General features: G+C 42.8%; 1 protein-coding gene across 1 annotated transcript in view; it reads left to right on the forward strand.

Moving 5' to 3' along the window:
- The window catches only part of LOC105357032 (uncharacterized), a 43,590-nt gene that overhangs the window by 4,810 nt on the left and 20,906 nt on the right, over positions 1–17,874 (forward strand). Inside the window, exons 3-4 of the mRNA XM_023952568.2 lie at positions 8,235–8,357; positions 8,445–8,513. Of these exons, the coding sequence (XP_023808336.1) occupies positions 8,235–8,357; positions 8,445–8,513 (192 nt within the window). The remainder of the gene's footprint in view (positions 1–8,234; positions 8,358–8,444; positions 8,514–17,874) is intronic.

A 17,874-nucleotide genomic window follows, 5' to 3' on the forward strand; every position in this document is an offset into this window, starting at 1 on the left:
GAAAGATAAGTTATGCAAAAAAATAGGTGTTTGCAGTTTTGCCTAAAAAGACGTTTTCGGACCTTTTTGGATGAAATGTTGAATAAAAGTTCACCTGTAACTTCAATAATTCTGAATTTTTTTAGGAAGCAGTAGCACATAAATGCCTATGAAAGTTGAATTCTTGGTGCTGATAACCTAAACATAATTTATGCTAAAAATCTTTGTTCAGTCCAAAATTTCATTAAAAAAATCAAGTGATGAAGTTTCTCGTAGACCCTATAGTGTTACATATCAAAGCTGGAGGTTATTAAAGGCATCTAATTCTGAAATCTCAGCTTCCTGAGACAAACGGCTGATTTATAATAAATTTCTATTATTTGGGTGCACATAATCGACCACTTCCTGTTACGCAGGCACCGTCAGGTGTACACCCATGAAACTTTACATGATGAGAGAAGACCCTTCTGAGTATCTCCAGTTTTAATTTCATGCACATCGGACAAAGCAAAGAGAAAATACAGGGCAGAATGTGCCCCATGCAATAACTAGGTGGCGCTATAGAGCTCGTCCAAGATTGTCATATCCATGGGTTCAGAATAGAAGCTTCATCATATCCATTGAATTTCAGTGAGATTGGACAAGGAATGTGCACGTGAGAGCAACTTTTGTGTGCATAGCGAGATGCCCAACTTTGCCGCTCTGTCACGACCACACCCCCGCATTGAAAGTTATGGTTTTTTGTCAGAGTAAACTTCAATGGCTTTTCAACAGGTGGACGTCATTTTCAGGTGTGTCGGCTCATCCTACTCGGAGTAGTGATGCTCCAAGTAAAACATGTCATTTCCTCTTGCCAGCAGGTGGCGCTACACTTTTTCCAGATTTTTTCACTGCAGATGTGTTCAGAGTCAGACTACAATCATGCATATCAATTTTGGATCAGATTGGATTTTGCATGGCTGAGTAATGGCCATTTTTCTTTTCATGGCGTGTTTTCGAAACGACCTCCAATTTTGACGCGCCGCCATGGTCACAAACATCCATAAAAACTTAAAAGCTTCGCAATTTAACATCGGACATGTGTCTAGTTTACACAACCAAAGTTTGAAGTCATTACTCCAAAATCTCTAGGAGGAGTTCGTTCTAGAGCGAGGCCTGCAAATGTCCAAAATGAAGCAAAAATGACATATTGACCTCAATATATCAGACTTCCTGTGCGAGTGACAGGTGGGTCCTTTCAGACTTTTTTGTAGGTCTCCATCTGAAGAACATGCCCTGTAAAAATCAAGCTTGTACGTTAAAGCGTATGCGGGGCGTCGGGACAAAAGTCACTGTAGGTGGCGCTATCGAGCCGTTTTTGTGCGCCCATGCCAATCTCCTATAAAATACGAAATTTTTCGCGACTCCTGATGTGTGTGCCAAATTTGGTGAGTTTTGGGGTATGTTAAAGGCCTCAAAAAGGCGACTCTTCCGGTAGAATAATAATAATAATAATTAAAGCTACAAGTAGCATTTAGCGGGCCCGAGCACGTGCCACCGCCTGGCACGAGCGACCGCCCCGTGAGCAACGCCCTGCTCGAGCCATTCTCGTCGTTTTTTCTTGTCCATTCTGGAGCTCCAAGCTAATGTTAATATGACAGCAGCCTGTGGGGGGGGGGGGGGGGACTATAATCTGTTGCCTTAAGGGACAAAGACTTATGCATATAGCATTAAAAAAAAATTCTTAAATCTAAGCCTCGTTTAGACCTGCTCATTTTCTCATCAAGTAGAAGAAGGTTTTTATCAGATTAAGAAACAAGCAATGATGATAATTGCTATCACTGTCCCTAAGGATGAGAACAATAGAACTCATTCAATTTTCACTACAATGTCTAGATGAGTGTCAGCTATGTCTGATAACTTGGCGAATTAGCTGGACCGGGATCTTACAAAGTGCAGGTGGTTTAACGTCCAGTGTGATGAGTCTGTGGACGGCAACAGTACAGCATAGCCTTTGGTTTCCACAAGAGAAGAATTCCTGACACATCTGCCCTAACAGACAACAACAAGAGGAGTTGAAATGTATAACACGGTGAAGGAGTTTTTGTGCAGAAAAAGGTACCATTAGAAAAGCTGGTAGCCATACCTGCAGACGGGGCTCCTGCTATGATTGACCGACAAACAGGTTTCATCACTCACTGTAAAGCTGACCAAGACTTTCCAAAATGTCTGCATTACTGCTGCGTCATTCACCAGTAGGCCTTATGTGCAGAAGTGATTGGCTCTGGACATATAATGACTCCTATTGTGAAAATCATAAAAAACCTCAGCTGCAAAGCAAAACAGAACAGGATTTTTAAGGTGCTATTGGTGGAGATATCTGCTGAATATGGTGAATATGAATATGGTGAATCTGAACTTGTATTCTTGACTGACATTACTGGAAAACTAAACCACTTGATCTGCGAGCTGCAAGACATTGGCAAAACTATATTTTTTTATTGACCAGCCTGCCTGAGCCAGTGTTTTTCTTGTGGGGATCTTTTCTGCCAGGGCTTGCCAGCTTGGTCAGTGGATGTTGCTGCAGTTGTCTCCCTTGCTGGGACAGCTGGAGTTAAACACAGCAGCCTCACGGCTGTGAAGTGGACCCCGTTGCTGTCCCAGTCTGGATGGGCACTGTGGTGATGTTCCAATGTTCAGGCTGGCTCCTGGTATGAAGAGATTCCCAAGTACCATTTCCTAACCGCAGAGCCAAGGATGTGTTTACATGTTTAGGTCAAAAATGTGATGAACAGCTTCATGTTGTCTATTGATGTAAGTTTAAACCTAAACATGTTTCCCTGTTACTAATCCAGTTGATATGGTTCTCCATCTGTGTCTAGGTGATAGAAAAGCATTTTTTTATATTTAGAGCTCCAAGCAAACAAACAGTTGTCTATATAAGAGCTTTTACAATTGTGGACTTTTAGCAGGTCTCTGAATACATGTGACCAATGTATGGTGGATTTTCACAGACTTTGTTTAAAACTGAAGGTGACAGAGACTTTGGAGAAGTGGCTACATTATTCTGGACTTCTTTGTTTCATCCACAGAAGAGTAAAATATGTGATTGATTTTGAAAAGCTGCTGAAAAATGTATCTTTTTAAAATTGCAATTTCTAATTTGGGTTTTACATTTTGTGTTCCATTTTTTGTGATTGTATTAGAAAGATTTGTTATTTATTTGGTGTTTAAAGGTGGTACATATTGTATATACACAATCTTCTTAGAGACATTTGCTATATGTTGTGTTTGTTGTCGTTGTAGTTTAATTTTATTGGATGTATTGAAAGGAAATGAAAAGAAGTTGCAGCATTGATTAAAAAAGCATAAAAGAGACATTTACTGTCTGATGTTACATCTGTAGGAGTGTACTGAGGCTGGGTTTTGTTTTGGAGCACATTCATATATTTTGTTTGTAAAAAAAAAAAAGATAAAATATAAAGTTAATTGTATTTTGGATGAATAAAAAAGCAATGATTAGTGCTAAGGATGTATAAAAGACAAACAAAACAAAGGAAATTGCTGTAATTTAGTGTTGAACTAGGCTTTCTAACTGTTCTACTTTCTGTCTGCCACTCCTGGCTAATTTACATGTGAGCACACAGCCGGGGGTTGGGGGGGGGGGGGCTAACTCCACTCCTGCAGCAGGGGAGACTGATGAAAAGCTTGAGGATGTAAGATTGAATAAATAAAATCCTAGAGTTGACCAGTTCATTTTATAAATGTAAATATTTTTTATTTTGGTGCTGATAAACTAAACAGAAGTTATGATAAAAATATTTGCTTGAGTCAAAATGTCCAAAAATTTGCTTTCAGCACAATAGGGTGATTAAGGTGGTTAAATGTTTCTCGTACGTATAGTGCTGCTTTTCAAACATGGAGCTTTGTAGGACGCATCTAATTCTGAAATCTCAGCTTCCTGAGACAAACGGCTGATTTCCTATGAAGCTTGATTATATGATCATGCTTCATGATCATTTATGAACATATATAGCTCGTCCAAAATTGTCATATCCATGGGTTCAGAATGGAAGTTTCATCAAATCTATTTAATTTCAGTGAGATCAGACAAGGAATGTGAACGTGAGAGCAACATTTGTGCATGGCGAGATACCCAACTTCGCCGCTCTGTCACGACCACACCCCCGCGTTGAAAGATTTGTTTTTCATCAGAGTAAACTTCAATGGTTTTTCAACAGGTGGACGTCATTTTGAGGTGTGTCGGCTCATCCTACTTGGAGCAGTGATGCTCCAAGTAAAACATGTCATTTCCTGTTGCCAACAGGTGGCGCTACACCTGTTTCGGATTTTTCCACTGCAGATGTGTTCAAAGTCAGACTACAATCATGCACAACAAATTTGGATCAGATTAGATTATTTATGGCTGAGTAATGGCCATTTTTCTTTTCGTGGCGTGATTTCGAAACGACCTCAAATTTTGATGCGCCGCCACGGTCACAAACAACCGTAAAAACTTAAAAGCTTCGCAATTTAAGATCGGACATGTGTTTACTTTACAAAACCAAAGTTTGGAGTCATTGTTCAAAAATCTCTAGGAGGAGTTCGTTCTAGAACGAGGCCTGCAAAGGACCAAAATAGAGCAAAACTGACATATTGACACCAATATAGCAGACTTCCTGTGCGACTGACAGCTTGGTCCCAAGAGACTTTTTTGTAGGTTTCTATCTGATGAACATGTCCTGTAAAAATCAAGCTTGTATGTTAAAGAACATGGCGGGGCTCTCAAAAACAAACATGGTAGGTGGCGCTATTGAGCCGTTTTTTGTTCACCCATGCAAGTGCTGTGTATCTAAGTTGGAGATATGTAAGAGGCCTCTCATTCTGAAATCTCAGCCTCGTGATACAAACGGCTGATTTTTTATGAATTTTTAATTATCTGACTGCAACGCAATCAACCACTTCCTGTTTGGCACTGGCTTGCGCAGGCACCGTCAGGTGTACAACCATGAAACTTTAGACGATGAGAGAAGACCCTTATGAGTATCTCCTGTTGTAATTTTATGAATGTCGGACAAAGCACAGAGAAAAGATAGGTCAGAATGTGACATAAAATGTATTTGTCAATATCTAGGTGGCGCTATGGAGCTCGTCCAAGATTGTCATATCCATTGGTTCAGAATGGAAGCCTCATCACCTCTATTGAATTTCAGTGAGATTGGACAAGGAATGTGCACGTGAGAGCAACTTTTGTGTGCATGGCGAGACGCCCAACTTCGCCGCTCTGTCACGACCACACCCCCGCATTGAAAGTTATGGCTTTTTATCAGAGTAAACATCAATGGCTTTTCAACAGGTGGACATCATTTTGAGGTGTGTCGGCTCATCCTACTTGGAGCAGTGATGCTCCAAGTAAAACATGTCATTTCCTTTTACCAGCAGGTGGCGCTACACCTGTTCTGGATTTTTCCACTTCTGATGTGTTCAGAGTCAGACTACAATCATGCATATCAATTTTGGATCAGATTGGATTTTGCATGGCTGAGTAATGGCCATTTTTCTTTTCATGGCGTGTTTTCAAAATGACCTCCATTTTCGACGCGCCGCCACGGTCACAAACATCCGTAAAAACTTAAAAGCTTCGCAATTTAACATCGGACATGTGTTTAGTTTACAAAACCAAAGTTTGGAGTCATTATTCACAAATCTCTAGGAGGAGTTCGTTCTAGAGCGAGGCCTGCAAATGTCCAAAATGGAGCAAAAATGACATATTGACCTCAATATATCAGACTTCCTGTGCGAGTGACAGGTGGGTCCTTTCAGACTTTTTTGTAGGTCTCCATCTGAAGAACATGCCCTGTAAAAATCAAGCTTGTACGTTAAAGCGTATGCGGGGCGTCGGGACAAAAGTCACTGTAGGTGGCGCTATCGAGCCGTTTTTCTGCGCCCATGCCAATCTCCTATAAAATACGAAATTTTTCGCGACTCCTGATGTGTGTGCCAAATTTGGTGAGTTTTGGGGTATGTTAAAGGCCTCAAAAAGGCGACTCTTCCGGTAGAATAATAATAATAATAATAATAATAATAATAAACATTCGAATTACAATAGGGTCCTTGCACTCCGTGCTCGGGCCCTAATAATAAACATTCGAATTACAATAGGGTCCTTGCACTCCGTGCTCGGGCCCTAATTAAGACGGCTCGATCTCTTGTGAGTATCGCCCATTTCAGGACCTAAACCTACAGCCGGCCTTGGCAGTGTCTGCATGTCTCCCTTAAACAAACATATGGATGTACATATGGTAGAAACACAAGGAAAGCGTTTAGCCAACCACTGCTAGCTGCATGGAGAAAGTGGGTGTCTGCAGTAGCGGCTTTAGGCACGGGCCGTACGGGTGATTGCCCGGGGTGCAAATTTAAAGTGGGGTGGCGGCTGAGTGCTCGGAAACAAGCAACAAGGAAAAAGATCTGTGCCACCAAAGTTAGGAATGGTCTGAAACCTGGGAATTGGCGCCCCCTGCAGCTGCACGCCCTCCCGTGCCGCAAGGAAAGGGGAGGGGTGACGGGCGAAGGCGAGTGCAGCTAGATTGCGCAATACCTTTATCATTGCTAGAATGTCTTTCTTTATTAACTATTGTAGACATTTTTCTTCTATGCCTTTATTTTTCACATAAAGGTATTTTTGACGTCTGCCTGTCATTAAGTTGGTGTCAGTAACATATTTGACATCAAGACAGCAGGTAATGCAGGCAGTAAGTCAGCTGCACTTTATGAGATCAGAAATAAACTATAAATCATTTGTTCATGAACGTATTGAGGATTTTTACTGGGGATGTCGCACAAAGATGCACAGAGATATGGAAAATGCCAAATATTTTGGAGTAATCCCACTGATGAGTTCTATGATTTAGTTTTTAATGTTTCATAAGACCTAAAAATAATATTAACGATAACAGGTTTTACAAAAAAAATCAAATCCCTCTGATCTGTTTCACAAAGACACACAAAGAACATCACACACCAAGCAGAAACTGAACTTATTGCTAAAAATGATGCAGACAAAAGAGAGAGCAAAGAAACGGAATAATTGGATTTGTTATTAACAATTCCAGACTTTGTTTTTTTTTCTGCACTATGTTGATATTTGTATAATTTTAACAGAATATATTTTCATGTATAGCAAAAATATACATTATTAAAGGTTTAACTTGATTTATCATAGATTAATATTCCTTTCTGTTTTTAATCATATTTATGTTCAAAAAGTTACATTTTAAAGTTTTAAAAGTTGTAAAAGTTTAGCTTTAGTGTGTTCAATAAATGTTTGTTTTGTTCGGCCAGTAAACTAATGCCTGTTTTGGATTTATGCGACTGAGTTTGATACCCCTGTAATACAAGTTTTTAAAATTCATGCATTTTGGGTGTAAAATGGTCAAATAAACATTTGGAACAGAAAAGGATCTCGTCAAATTTGTATGTGTGCGTTGGGGGAGGGTTTACTTGTCCTAGTAGTAAGTTATTGTATAGCTCTCACTGGGTGTGTGTGTAAGCCTAGGGGCCGAGCTGGAAGGGGCTGGTCTTCACTTTGTGATGTCACAATGTGAGGAACCACCTCGTTTTTTGTGCATTGGGAGGGGCCGGTGCTCAGAGAGCAGGTTTTTGGAGGAACCCTCAGAAATGTTTGAATGGATCAAAATACCGCTTTGGGGTTGTTTTTTGTGAGGAATTAACATTATAACACACTTAAAAGCTCAAAAAAGTTCATTTAGCATGATGTAGGACCTTTGAAATATGAATGGAGGCTTTGTTTGGATTTTTGATTTCTTGTTTTAGTTTCTTGCTGGCTCATAGGTAATGGAAGGGCACAACTATCAATGTGTCACGTGTAAGACCCTAAAAAAACAAAATAATCTACTAAATCCAACGAAAAATAACAATTTCCTATACTACAAGTGATAAGGATATCTAAAGTTCAAAGATATCATCTCAATGACTTTTTTTTTTTTTAAGTCCAGTGTTGATGCCTGCCAAACATCTGGTCTTAACGTCCATGGAAGCTCTGTATGAGGCCTAACTGCATTTTAGATGTGATTATTGTGGAAGCCCTCGTTAATTCCTTATACACATGGGTTATGTTGACGCAATGTCGGATGAGAGCTCAGCATCACACCTGGAAGAGATGCAGGCATGCCTGAGTGCACAGTTCGAGTCCTGCAGACCTCTGGACCTTCTGAGAAGAAAAGGTTCCCTTAAATGATCTGCTTTTCTGGTTGTAGTCCATGAGGAGCTTGTGTAAAGAGGAAGACTATGCCTTTCTGGGAATTTCAGCAAGCACAATGAAGGAAACCGCAGGATTGGCTGCTCTGGAGGATCGCTGGAGAGATGAAAAGGAGAGGCGGGTAAGACATGCGGGAGAGGTGCTACCCCTGGAGAAGGAAAACAACGCAGAGGATGCAGGACTGTGCAGCTTTTTGTGTGTTTTCCAGGTCCGTAGGCAGTTGGAACGGGAGAAGCAGGAACAAGACCGAGTCCGGGCAATCGAGGAGAGCAAGAAGGTGAAGATTCACTCCACCAGTCTGTGGGTCGGCAGCGCCGAACCAAAAGTTCAAATAAATGACATCAGTTCTGCATTAGCAGCTCATGCTTGTTTGTCCTGAGAGGTTTGCCTAACACACACTGGCTGAACTTAGCAGCCACACAGCAGTAACTGAAGCCAATTGATGTAATGATGGATTATACTGGCTCTGATTAGAACACCTGAGACATCTGGTTAAATAGAGAAATGTCTTTCTTTTTTTTTTAGAATATAACCAAGTATTCCAGGCTTTCTTTAATCAAAATACTAAAGCAGCATAAAAGCTGCATTTGTGAAAAGGACATCATTTCAGGGTGGATGTCACTCAAACAACCATGATTTAGTCTTGTGGTTTACTAAAACATGAATCACATCAGGCTTTATAATAAGAAATGACTTTTTTAAAATAGGTAGTAGTGATTTTCCATTTTTCACCCGTGTTCTTGTGTCAAATTAAAGATAGGAGTGAGTCAAACTAACACTGTTGGAGTCAAACCCTGAAGGTTATTGTGGAGCTCCAGTATTTGAAAACACGATTACTTGTTTTAAACAAAGGAAAGATCATTCATGATGGATGGTTGGAAAATCAGGAAAACCTTTTGTTGTCTTTTCATTATTTGAAAGACCCTAAGGAGGAAACAGGCTTTTTTAGTGTTTCTTTGATCTTTATTATATATGACAGTAAAAACGGTATTATCACAATATATCATTATATATTAAAGATCCTATATTATGCTGTTCTTAAGCTGTACAGACTAAACTATTCATATAGATGATAATATATTACCTCTGCACACCAAAAAAAAACAACGATTTTTTTAATGAAACATTAAGAATTTTTGCAGCTCATTTCCAACCAGGAAGTAAGACGACTTGATCTCAAAGGCTCCGCCTTTCGCTACTTGTGGGTGTCGCCCATTTTATGACGTCAACCTAGAGGTGGCCTCGGCAGTGTGTCTGCGTTACGCCCACAAAAACCAACAACATCCGACCGTGTCCCCGGGGTGCCGGCTTCCTGGGCCCGGCGGTGCTCTCTCCACGCGGGGAGGGGGTTCACATTACACCTGAGCCAGGGGTGTTCGTGTCCCTGGGGGGTGGGTTCTGGTCCTTGCCCCTGAGCGCTGGGCCCCGCCAAATTTCCAAATGTGGCCGAGCCTGGTCAGGCCATGTTTACAACACCCCTTGTGGCCCCCTTTTTCCCCGGGGTGCCCCCCTCCTGGGCGGGGGCGGCGGGCCCCTGCTTTGCTCCTCCCTGGACCAACCGTGGGCCAGGTGGGTGGCTGCCTGGAGTGCGGAGCGGGTGTCCCTTGGGGGGTCCTGGCTCGTACCTGGGGTTGGGGCGGGGGGATGCCCGGAACTCCTGGGTGGTGATGGGGTGCTCGTCTGGGGCTGTGGGCTTTCTTCTCCGGTGGGGCCCTGCGTTGGGCTCTCCCGGCGCGGCGGGGGGGATGCTCTCCTGGTTTGGCTGGGGCGGCGCCCTCTTTCCCTCCGTGCCTCCCTGCTCTCTGGCTCTGGGGGCCTTGCGGCGGTCCTGCTGGCCCTGGCCTGGGTGGCGGATTTGGTCGCCCGGGGGGCGGTTGTTCCCTGCCTGCTCCCGTGTGGCGTTGGGGGGGTTCCGGCTGCCGCTGCTGCTGTGGCGGGGGTCTTGGGGTGGGGATGGCTGGGCACTCTCCCTCCTTCTTTTCACATTCCACCATCCATTTTAGAAGAACATAAACACTCACCTGAGCACAGGTGTTAGCTCACCTTTGCACTAACAGTTTGCATGACTGAATGACTGAAATATTTCACACTAGTTGGTTTTAAGGCATAAGTATGTGTGTGAACACTATCTGTTTTGTGTACATGTTGACTTGTTGACATGTGGACATTTTTGTAGCTAGCAGGTGTGTTGATAACATTTGAGTGTGTGTGTGGACAGGCCCCGCCCTTTTGTACTACATTTGAACATTACCGTAATGATAAACAACCAGTAAACTTGTTGCTTTATGCTGCTTCATGGTCTTATCCCCCCTCCCCTCCTATTATCACCCTCCTACCCCCCCCCTCTAACATCCCTCTCTCTTCTTCCCTTCTTTCCTTTTCCGAGATGTCAGACTATTTTGACTGAAAACTTTAAAGCTGACATCATAATGTAAACCCATTTGTTCCAGCTCAGTGGCCCTGTGGTAGAGTGTCTGCCCTGAGGCTGGGGTTCTATGAGTTCAATTCCATGGCTGAGTCAGACCAAATTTGGACCTCCTTGACACTCAGCATGAAGGGGTTGGATTGGGGGGTATTGGGTAAAGCCTGCAGCTCATTGCTCCTCCAGGGGATGGGGCAAATGCAGAGAACAAATTTCACGCACTTAGGTGTGTGTGGCAAGGGAATTTGACTTTAAGCTGTTTCCATTTTGAGTTAGCATTTCTGTTAGTGGCCAATTCTTTTGCCCTGACATTTCTGCATCAAATAAAGGTCAGGTTCAGTGTTTCATTAGACCAGCCAGCTCCAATCAGGCTAATGGAAAGAGTTGAACAATAAAGCAGACAGGCACCAGAGGGACACTCGATCAATGAGTTTTAGTTTTCCGTCAAAGCTTCTTTCATAGCTGCAGGGAAAATCTGATTAACTTCCATGGAAATGCAACTCTGGCCTCCTGTCAAGAGCTCCAGGCTTATCAGATTTTTTGAACTGCACGCTCACATGCACACAGCAGCAGCAGAAATACACTTGGCCTTTTGGAAACAGCTGTTTTGGGGGGCGTTTTTTTCATCCAGATAATTCCCAGCATGCAGTTTTCCAGAATAGATGGTCAACCTTATGGACGTGAAAGGCAGGCAAAGCAGTTGTGGAAGCTGACGCCTCATTTTTGACAAGTGTGTGTGGGGTCAACGAGGGACAGGAGCTGCCGATGATTACAGTTATCCTCACAGAGGACAATCAGTCGCACTTTAGTGTGGAATGTCATTTCCACTCAGCTCCTACCCGTCTCATGCATGCACACAGAAACCTGCCCAGGTCAGGCCGTACACCCCCCTCGGTTGGTGGTTGGTGTGCAACCTAGATTCTGGTGCTTGTAGCCCACACCTCGTGTAATCTTTGGGTCAAATGAAATTTAGGAAAACCCAGGTTATGTTTAACTAACCTGCTACGCACTGTTTGGAAAGCAACAACTGTGAAAAAGTTGGAGGATGGGTGTGGTCATGTGACCTGTGAAGTTCCTTTGTGCTGACTTAAAGCTTGTTTATTAGCTCTGCAAGTGTCAAAAACATTTGCCAAAAACATGACATAATCAACCCTTGGAAAAAAGGATTTTCATAGTTTTCCTCCAGGCTTTAAAATGGAGACAGAGAACTCCGATTACGTGATCATGTGGTTCCATGAAGAGGAGCAGCCATAATCAAAACTATTGTCTTTACTGTGCTAAACTCTGTGATCATCTTGTTTGTTTTCTGAGATGGACGCATCCTCAAACGCAGCATGTGTAAGTCTTGTGGCTGCACCAAGAAAGAAAGAATTCAGTGATCCTGAAAAATGACCTTGTTGACACGACAGCAAATCTGCTGGTCCACTGTAACCTCTGAATCTATTTATAAATACTCCTAATCCCAGTTTAGATTCTCGGCATTGTCGCAAATTCTGAATAAACACAGCGAAAAGGTGCTCTCACTATGCAATGTAGTTTTCCAAATGGAGCGCTCCCTACTTATGTGCAGTTCGGATTGACCAGTACGGGTGCTGCAGCTTTTTGGGTTGTCCGGACCCCATGGAGGGCCTTGCTGCAAGCATGAAGCACGCACTTACCCCTTGAACAGCGTTACCCTGTGCAGTATGCAAGGGGGGGGTCATAAAAGACTATAGAAAAAGTACCTGCCTCTCACCTACTTCACCCTTGGTTGTTATTTAAGTGTTCCCTACATGTCGCCCACAGCATGACCACAGAAAAAAAATACGTATGGACATGATCTATCTGTGGCCTCACTCAGGTTTACAACCTTGATATTTTGTGTTAGGGCCACCAGCGTGCCAATTTTTCACCTGCAATGAGCCCATATACACCCGTGAGGGCAGTTGTGACGAAGGCTTTGTGAAGGTGCAGCTTTTTGCTTGTTTCATACCTGGAGGGAAAGTCTGATATGGTGCTGGATTTGGGCACCCTGAGACTGTATGCTAAAGAAGGAGGCCGAGGCTAAGTGAGCGTGGAAGCCACTATCCAGGATGAAACATCCAAGATGCATGAGTACATCAAGCTCAAGGCCCCAACTGACAATGTGTTCAGTGAATGTCTCAGACAATGGAGAGCAGAGGATACAGTGCTGGAGGACAGATCCTCATGGGAGGACAAACCCCTGCATGGGATGTACCACCGGACCATAACTGAAGTGGCTGATATCAAGAAGTCCTACCAATGGCTAGAAAGGGCTGGCCTACAGGACAGCACTGAGCACCAGTGCCATAGAGGCTCAGATCTACCACACCAGACAAGACCCAAGGTGTAGATCTACCACACCAGACAAGACCCAAGGTGTAGCTCTACCACACCAGACAAGACCCAAGGTGTAGATCTATCACACCAGACAAGACCCAAGGTGTAGATCTACCACACCAGACAAGACCCAAGGTGTAGCTCTACCACACCAGACAAGACCCAAGGTGTAGATCTACCACACCAGACAAGACCCAAGGTGTAGATCTACCACACCAGACAAGACCCAAGGTGTAGATCTACCACACCAGACAAGACCCAAGGTGTAGATCTACCACACCAGACAAGACCCAAGGTGTAGATCTACCACACCAGACAAGACCCAAGGTGTAGATCTACCACACCAGACAAGACCCAAGGTGTAGATCTACCACACCAGACAAGACCCAAGGTGTAGATCTACCACACCAGACAAGACCCAAGGTGTAGATCTACCACACCAGACAAGACCCAAGGTGTAGATCTACCACACCAGACAAGACCCAAGGTATAGATGTACCACACCAGACAAGACCCAAGGTATAGATCTACCACACCAGACAAGACCCAAGGTGTAGATCTACCACACCAGACAAGACCCAAGGTGTAGATCTACCACACCAGACAAGACCCAAGGTATAGATCTACCACACCAGACAAGACCCAAGGTATAGATCTACCACACCAGACAAGACCCAAGGTGTAGATCTACCACACCAGACAAGACCCAAGGTGTAGATCTACCACACCAGACAAGACCCAAGGTGTAGATCTACCACACCAGACAAGACCCAAGGTGTAGATCTACCACACCAGACAAGACCCAAGGTGTAGATCTACCACACCAGACAAGACCCAAGGTGTAGATCTACCACACCAGACAAGACCCAAGGTGTAGATCTACCACACCAGACAAGACCCAAGGTGTAGATCTACCACACCAGACAAGACCCAAGGTGTAGATCTACCACACCAGACAAGACCCAAGGTGTAGATCTACCACACCAGACAAGACCCAAGGTATAGATGTACCACACCAGACAAGACCCAAGGTATAGATCTACCACACCAGACAAGACCCAAGGTGTAGATCTACCACACCAGACAAGACCCAAGGTGTAGATCTACCACACCAGACAAGACCCAAGGTATAGATCTACCACACCAGACAAGACCCAAGGTATAGATCTACCACACCAGACAAGACCCAAGGTGTAGATCTACCACACCAGACAAGACCCAAGGTGTAGATCTACCACACCAGACAAGACCTCAAGGGGTATCTGTGCAAAGAGGCGCCTGAAACAATCCAGCACATAACTGCAGGGTGTAAGATGCTGGCAGAAGATGAAGAAGATGAACTGGAAACCCCAAGGTCAAAATGGGAAACACCTCCGAAGGTGGTAGAGAATGAGAGGGCAAAGATCCTGTGGGACGTCCAGATCCAGACTGATAGAGGGTAATGGAGAACCAACCAGACATTGTAGTGGTGGACAAAGAACAGAGGAAAGCTGTTGTGGAGGATGTGGCAGTGCCAAGAGATGGGAACATCAGGAAGAAGGAACATGAGAAACTGGAGAAATACCAGGGACTCAGAGAAGAACTGGAGAAAGCCTGGAAAGTGAAGGTGACAGTGGTGCCTGTGGTAATTGGAGCACTCGGGGCAGTAACCCCCAAGCTGGAGGAGTATGTTTGTGGTTTATGTTAGAATAACCCAGACACTGGCTTTCTTTTGGAATTAGGCAACATGGTTCATGACTGTATTTTGGAAGCAACTCTTTTTGAAGTGTTTTGAAGGTGATTTGATTTCTTTGATTTTTTTTTAGTGTCTTGACTTGTTGAATTGACACACATCTTTCTTTTGTTTTTCTTCTGAATCTTGTCAAAGAAGAAATCTCACACCCTTTAAAAAGTGAAATGTTTTATTCTTTTTTTAAATTGTCTTTGTATTTTTTGTGGCAGATAATTCTGACGTGCTTCATGCATTAATGTTAAAATACTTGGATCGACTCAATCTTCAAATTTCAGTTTTTTTATTTGCTGAATAATGGATTAGATGAATCTCTCTCATTATTTCCAGCAATAATTCTGTTGTATGTTTTATGTGTTTTTCCCTAAATTTCATTACAGTAATTTAGACATGAAACATGAAGGAATTATACAATAAGCAGAGTGCTTGTTTTCCATAGCTGACTTAACTTTATGTAAAACTGAGATGTAAAACTTTACTTTTTATCTGTCCATCTATTAGGAAATGCAAGGATTCTATTTCCCCACAATTCTGTTTAAAATGTAGATTTTTGGGTCACACTTTGGTTTATATTCTAAATCTGATTTATGAATTACAAAACAACAACGAAAACCTGAAAATTCAGAAAAATCTGTGTTTTCATTCGCTAATAAGCAAGTTAAGATAAACCAACGTAAACATTTAATGCAGTAGAGATGCAACAATTTGGTTCAATGGTGTAACACACGGTCTGTCATCTGTCTGTCATCTGTCTGTCATCTGTCTGTCTGTCATCTGTCTGTCTGTCTGTTGTCTGTTGTCTGTCATCTGTCTGTCTGTCTGTCTGTCTGTCATCTGTCTGTCTGCCATCTGTCTGTCTGCCATCTGTCTGTCTGTCATCTGTCTGTCTGTCATCTGTCTGTCTGCCATCTGTCTGTCTGTCTGTCTGTCTGTCTGTCATCTGTCTGTCTGTCTGTCTGTCTGTCTGTCTGTCATCTGTCTGTCTGCCATCTGTCTGTCTGTCATCTGTCTGTCTGCCATCTGTCTGTCTGTCTGTCATCTGTCTGTCTGTCTGCCATCTGTCTGTCTGTCTGTCATCTGTCTGTCTGTCATCTGTCTGTCATCTGTCTGTCTGCCATCTGTCTGTCTGTCTGTCTGTCTGTCTGTCTGTCTGTCTGTCTGTCATCTGTCTGTCTGTCTGTCATCTGTCTGTCTGTCATCTGTCTGTCTGTCATCTGTCTGTCTGTCTGTCTGTCTGTCATCTGTCTGTCTGTCATCTGTCTGTCTGTCTGTCTGTCTGGCGGTCTGTCTGTCTGTCTGTCTGTCATCTGTCTGTCTGTCATCTGTCTGTCATCTGTCTGTCTGCCATCTGTCTGTCTGTCTGTCTGTCTGTCTGTCTGTCTGTCTGTCTGTCTGTCTGTCTGTCATCTGTCTGTCTGTCTGTCATCTGTCTGTCTGTCATCTGTCTGTCTGTCATCTGTCTGTCTGTCTGTCTGTCTGTCTGGCGGTCTGTCTGGCGGTCTGTCTGTCTGTCTGTTTCAAACTTTTTTTTCATTATTCTTTAGAGCATATCAAAAGTAAATGTGTGTTGGTTCCAAAGCCACACACACATTTTCATTCCCTAAAACATTTACCACATGTGGGAAACATCTGGACCAGATGAAATGTCGAGATACAAAACCTGCAAATTAAGCGTTTCATTAAACTTTCATTCTGGAGAAGATTTCTTTAGGATAAAGTCAGTTTTGCACAGATTTGTAGTAGGAACTGTTATTTACCAATTTGTTATGAAATTATCGCTACAAGACCAAATCATTGTTTTGGTCCCTTTCATTCCATCAAGATTCGGTCTAGTGAAGGAAAATCCTGGAAACAGGCAGTTATTAGTGATGCTAAAATCCACTGCATGAAGACGTGAGCTAACTCCTCATATTTAGCATTGGGGTAAACATGTTCCTGCTACCCTGTTATGGCTGTGTGGATTTGCTCCTTGAAGCAGTAAAACAGCTGTAAAGTAAATACTAGACCAGACTAACATTTTGATGGGCTGCCTGACGATTCGACTTCAAAAAGTGTCCTTTGAAAATAGGTTAATACATATGTTAAGACATATGTAATCATCCGTCCATCTTTCCTTTTCCCTTATTCTCCTGCCCGGGATCATGGGAGATCCTGGATCCAATCCCAAATACTTCAGGGTGGGGGCAGAGCTTACCGCCTTCAGTCCATCACATAGACAGACTCACTCAGAGTTAAAAACACAGGCAGCACCCTGTGAATGTGCAAACTCCAAACTAAGAAGCAAACTTTTTTTTTGTCTGCTTGTTCATCACGTTTGTATAAACCTGATTTTAATGATTGTATTTGTGGCAACTTTACATATTTTGTTTTTTATTTTTTTAAGATTTCTAAAATTGTTTTTTACTATATTTTATTATTATTTTTTATTATTATTATAGTTCTTTTTAATGTATTTTTTTTCTCGTTATTTGACCTGGATAGTACCATTGAGATCCATTGAGATCTCTTTTTCTATGGAGTCCTGGCCAAGGGACACACTTTGGACATTTCTTACAAATTTGAAAAACATTAAAAAGTTAAAACCAGCGACGGATTAATGATTTCCCATCCAGGACCTTCAATAATGTGAAGTGAGATTTGGGAGTTAAATGGTTTTATATAGAGAATTCCATTCTGCAGGTGCTTCATATAAAAAGCCACCTTTTCTGTTTGGACACTTGGGATTGAGACTGAATAGACATTCTGGGAATGGAGGGCATAGGCTCCATCAGACCTCTGCTGAAGAGCCACACTCAAATATGGGAGGAGCAGTCCAAAGAGGCCCCTGAGGCCCTGTGATCCTAAGAACTGCTATGGCAGCCCAACCAGCTTCTAAGCCTTTTTAATGAATAAAAGCACATCATAATCTGTCTCTGCTTCACTTGTTTGTGAACAGCAGTCAAATGTTGTCAATGTTTAAAAAAGCATAGAAGTTGTTGCCCTTTGGTCATTTTTCCCCCCTCTCTACACTGCATCTTTGACTCCTCCCCCCAGCATGAGGAATAATGCCTCATCAGACTCCAATCTGCACGCTTTTTTATTTTTTTGCTAATTTGACAAAATTCCAAACTTGTAGTTGAATCTGAAGTTCAGACATAGGACTAGATA

The sequence above is a fragment of the Oryzias latipes genome, chromosome 23, assembly GCF_053564925.1.
Source record: "Oryzias latipes strain Hd-rR chromosome 23, Olatipes_Hd-rR_3.1".
Taxonomy (NCBI): Eukaryota; Metazoa; Chordata; class Actinopteri; order Beloniformes; family Adrianichthyidae; genus Oryzias; species Oryzias latipes.